The sequence below is a fragment of the Scylla paramamosain genome, chromosome 21 (genome assembly GCF_035594125.1).
Source record: "Scylla paramamosain isolate STU-SP2022 chromosome 21, ASM3559412v1, whole genome shotgun sequence".
In the NCBI taxonomy this organism is placed as follows: Eukaryota; Metazoa; Arthropoda; class Malacostraca; order Decapoda; family Portunidae; genus Scylla; species Scylla paramamosain.
This window is the reverse complement of record NC_087171.1, coordinates 7523390-7528759: the sequence shown is the minus strand read 5'-3', so window position 1 is coordinate 7528759 and position 5370 is coordinate 7523390. Positions and strand designations below refer to the sequence as shown.

General features: G+C 33.5%; 1 protein-coding gene across 7 annotated transcripts; it reads left to right on the top strand.

Moving 5' to 3' along the window:
- Nucleotides 1–480: 480 nt before the first annotated feature.
- Nucleotides 481–5351, top strand: LOC135110937 (PDZ domain-containing protein 11-like). Of its 7 annotated transcripts, none has more exons than XM_064023641.1 (5): nt 481–684; nt 1497–1549; nt 3234–3293; nt 4794–4880; nt 4994–5351. In XM_064023641.1, exons 3-5 carry the CDS (start codon nt 3243–3245, stop codon nt 5264–5266), a joined length of 411 nt encoding a protein of 136 aa, XP_063879711.1. In that variant the 5' UTR covers nt 481–684; nt 1497–1549; nt 3234–3242; the 3' UTR covers nt 5267–5351. The 7 variants fall into 7 exon arrangements, with proteins under 7 accessions (XP_063879711.1, XP_063879705.1, XP_063879710.1 ...); XM_064023640.1 differs by lacking the exon at nt 481–684 and adding an exon at nt 739–903; XM_064023635.1 differs by lacking the exon at nt 1497–1549.
- Nucleotides 5352–5370: the final 19 nt, after the last annotated feature.

Sequence of the window (5370 nt, the reverse complement as noted above, 5' to 3'; positions counted from 1 at the left end):
CGTTTCGGCGCCGAATCCTTATTAGTTTTATTAGACTCTAAAGGAAATATTTTTTTACTAATGTGACTTTTTTTATAACTTAGGTAACATTTTTATCATCATTCTATATAATTAGTGAACAAAGCATCTCGGTATGAGGCAGCTAATCACCCCCTCTACTACTAGTTTTGATTAACAGGTTCTATAATAGGGTAATTAATTAGAATTTTAAATGTATTTTCATTATCTGGCAATATTTCAATAATCATTTTGTTATCAGTAGGAAAGATGCCTATGAAAACTTATCCATATCTCCATGGCCTTTGAAAACAAGGGCCCTAACACACACACACACACACACACACACACACACACATATATATATATATATATATATATATATATATATATATATATATATATATATATATATATATATATATATATATATATATATATATATATATATATATATATAAACTATAGATTGATGAATTATTTAGAACAAGCACCAACACAAAGGAGGAGCTTTCGGCGTCTTTTCTCTACTACTGTCCACCAAAGGCTGAAGTGGAAGTGATTGTCATTGAAATCACCCCATGATACTAGTAATAGGCCTAACAAGAATTATGAATCATCAGTGGATGAAAACATCCATGAGAAATCGACTAATCATATACTGTATACAACTTCTAACAGATTGAAGTGAGTGACAACCTAATTATTTATTCGTTTTTTTTTTTTTTTTTTACTTTCGGTCTATGTTGGTAAATTGTCTATACACACACACACACACGTGTGTGTGTGTGTGTGTGTGTGTGTGTGTGTGCAGTCAAAAGAAGAAGAAGAGGAAGACAAACATCAAGAACTCCAGCAGGTTGGGCGATGTTCAACTAAATTCCCGGCTCCCGAGGAAATAGATCAGTAACTATAAGCTGGCACTCGCCAAGAGACTTTTCCTTAGTCTCTAGTACCAAGATAACAACTGATGAAAATAAAACAGGGTTTATGTAAGAGATGGCAAGCAAGGGTTGTTCGCAGCAAAACTTTGGGATGAATGAAATTAAATCGCCTAATTTATTCACTTGCCTTAGTACGTTATGATGTTTCTAAATACAATTAGATATTCTCTTCATTTTATATATTAAGAGTATGTAAAAAAAAATATGTTAGCAACCAATTACATGTTCTTCTTCATTAAAGTAGATCTTGCTCTTATACTGTACAAACATTGCCTTGATGTTTTGTGGTTTTATTGCATATGATATACAGTACTTCTTTTCACATTTTTTCACTCACCTTGTCCATCATGTCTAAGTTGTCAGTAAGAAATACTGCAGGCTACTCTATACCTAAATTATTATTATGTTATAAAAACATTGCCTTGATGTTTTGTAATTGCAGATTATATCACTTCCTCCTATAGTGTAGTTTATTCACTGTCCGTCATGCCTGCATGAGTCATCAATAGAAAATATTTTTGTTTTGATTTTTGTTTTCTTTTTTTTTTTTTCCAGATAATACACATCACTTCGTCTGGTTTAGTTCACTCACTGTCCATCATATCAAAGTTAGGGTTAAAACTCAATACTTTAATAACACACCAAGTTGCTGTACTATCATTTCCTTTAGTGTTGGTTACTTCTGTACTAATATTCCCTATCACAGTAAATTCATACACGTTTGTTAAGAAATTCATTAAATCTTCAAAGTTTAAGAATTGATATTTACATTTATCCTGTTTTGATGTTTTGATTTTTTTTTTTTTTTTTTTTTTTTTTTTTAGATGATATACATCACTTCGTTCAATTTAGTTCACTCACTGTCCATCATATCAAAGTTAGGTTTAAAACTATACTTTAAAAACTCACCAAGTTGTTGTACTATAATTTCCTTTAGTGTTGATTACTTCTGTACTAATATTCCTTATCACAGTAAATTCATACACGTTTGTTAAGAAACTCATTAAATCTTCAAAGTTTAAGAATTAATATTTGCATTAATCTTTGTAAACTAAAGTTTTTTTTTTTTTTTATGCTTATTGGACTTTTAGTGTACTTGTGTAATTCTAATACCCCTTGCCACGATCACAATAAATCCATACAAAACTATTAACTAAATAATTAAATAAAAAAAAATATGTCCACTTTACCTGAGCCTTAACCTTTTTCATACATAGATTATTACTTACTTACATCCCATCCCTTCTTTATGATCTCCAGTTTGTTATATACAAGTTTACAGCTTTCTGTTGTCAGTCACATGCCAGCAAGGTATTCAGACTGTCTTTAAAATATCTACAATGCATGTCAAATAATAAATATAATGGCAAGCCAGTTTACTTTCTTTTCATAACCTTTCTTCATCCTTATCTAGTCTGATTCTAACAAAATTTTCTCAGTATTTTAATATTTTTCAACCGCAGGTGATGTTTGGTTCATAGTATGGCCTTTCTGATGTTTGTTATGCCCCATTGAAATACTTGTGTTAACAAAGTTATGTTAAGAATTTTCCTAGCTACATTCTGCTGTAGTTTACGATAAAAAAAAAAAAAAGTAAGCAAACTAGAATGGCATGTATCTGTTCTTAGCTACTAAGGTACCACTCATTCACTGTCATTTCAGATAAAATAACCTGCCATCCATTTTTTTTTTTTTTAATATATGATTTAAACACATGATGAATCCAATACTTAAAAAGTCCTACTGCCACTAACTACATGAAATCACCCATACTTATTCAGAGTGAGGGACTTCCACAGATAATCACTTACCTACCTAGAGTCCTTGTCTCCTTTTGCCTTTCCAGTGAAAATAAATTAAGATGACAATCTTGCTATATGTGAACTATCATCCTCAAACCTTAGAAATTTATGCTATATTATCTGTCTTGAATTATTTCCTATAATTTTTTTTTACATAGAAAGGACGCCAAATTGCTGTAACTTGCTGCATCAGATAATATAAAACTAAACATATTACCTTTTTAGAAACTATTCAATAACGAGCTACCTGCTTGCCCTCACTCAACCTCTTGAATTGAAACGTTCTGTTGGTAATTTTCAAAATAATTTGAAGTTCTTAACTTAAAATAACTCATGACACTTCCTGGATCCCAAACATGGTTCATGCAAGAAAACACTAAGTTATGTCCAGTTTTAAGTTTGCTTGAGAAAATGAAACACAATCTTTTGTTTTATCTATGTAAATTAACAGTAAAGTAATAATGCCATCTTTTCTTTATTCCATGTTCAGTAAGCAGCTATGGAACTTCCAGGCTATGAGCATCCACCACCATGGGTTCCACCTTATGAGGTATGCTTTGTTCTCTCATAAGGACTATTTTCAGACATATTCTTCCATGTTTCTTCTTTTGGCTAGTCTTGTAAGAGGTCACCACAGTAAATCATCCACCTCCACTTTATTGTCTCCTGCATCTTGTTACATCCCTCATTTGTATGTCTTCCTTTATTTCATCCATGAACGTTCTCTTTGGTCTTCTTTTCTCATACATGGTATCCTTCCCAATCACCTGACCCATTAATTCATAACACTCAAAAGAGAATTTCCAAAGCTTGTTGAAAGTTATTGTGGAAATGGATTACCAAGGACAAAAGACAAGATAATGATAGCAGATGTAAAGATCATAGGAGGAAAATGTTCCATGGGGATGTAGATGGATACAACAATTGCAACAAGTTTTAAGACAAATATCTAAAGGTATGGGTAAGCCTAAACAGATTGATGGATTGATTTTAGGTACTATAATCCTGATGGCGCAGTACCTGAATCAATACACGTTTCTCCACATCACATAAGGGCCATGTATTCCTAAGCATACCTAAGCATATCGTGAAGAATGAGTTAAGAGATTCAAACTTATTACATATTGTAGATGGATATGGAAGACTGTTGGGTTAAATTAGCAATAACACCCAAGAAAAAAAAAAAAAAAAAAAAAAAGCTTCCTGCAGCTTATTCCTTACAAGTCTCCATGCATCTTATTTATTTATTTTTTTTTTTTGTGCAATTGCCTATAATTTTCTTTGTTTTAGCATCCACTTACAGCATGCAGTAAGCTTCAAACCACCTCTTTTGATTCACTCATAACACTCCATTATTTGTATTCGACAGCAAGCACGTCTTTTCAAACTCATCCATTTATCCATCAAATCCTACGGACTCCTAATCTTTCTTTGCCTTTTCTGTTTCTGCACTCATTGGTGTTTATTTTGCTACTGCATAAAAAGATCAGTCTGTGACGATCAATTCTCCCTCCTTGAAGACCTCTGAGTTGAGAATTCTAATTCTCGAAAAATTATTGTGGGTACAAGTCTCTGGTCCTGGATGTAACCTATAATGGGGCATACAAGTTTACCTACACAACAAATGTGGGTTGACAGTAAATAAGAGGAACAAACCTGACAAATAGAAGCTAAATGCATGACATGTAATGTGGGGCAAATGGGTATATTTACAGTTAACATTGGTAAATCCGTGAGCGAGCCCAGGAACTGCCTTGTGCTGGATATTTGGCGTTTTCCATTTTTTTTTTTTTTTTTTTTGTATGGCTTCTCTCCTTTATTCAGCTCTACTCCAGTTTCCCTGACCTTTCCATCCATCACCTCATTCCATGAAACTTTCATCTATCCATACATTTGCACACACTTCCCTCTTACTTTTACATAATCTTTGTATACCTACCTTCCTTAAGTTCTAGCCATTGTGCAGTCTATATACTTTCTTTCACTTTTAAGGTGCGTCTTTTCTCACCACCAAATTCATAACCCTCTAACAATACCCACTTACTTGCAGCGTTCCAACCACCCAGCATACAGCAACAACCTTGAACAGTTCGCCATGCGCACAGTTACCCTCGTCCGTGAGAAAGCTTCAGATCCAGTGAGTAACCATCCCATCCTTCAAGTTGCTCATGGCAATACAGTTCAAATGATGTCAACATACTGCAAAAAATAAAAATGCTAATGGAAACTATATCCATACCTTTCCTCCAGTTAGGATTCAACATCAGAGGTGGCATGGAACATTTCTGCGGTATATATCTTTCAAAGGTGACACCCAACATGGAAGCCGAACACCTGGGCCTGAAGGAGTCTGATCAGATATTATCAGTAAATGGTATAGATTTTGAAGACATTGAACATAACAAGGCAGTGAAGATTCTGAAGTCCAACACACAAATCGTTATGAAAGTGCGGTACTTTCCTTATGGATATAGAAAGACGTATGATAAAGTACAAAATGCAAATGTGGGGACCCCCGCATAATTGAAGAAATTAAGACGGAGTGGTTTTCTATGCCTGCCTGGCCTTAATGTTGTGTGCTTGCTTTTCGATTAAAAGACTATTGGTATGAACCTTTTTTCTAACCT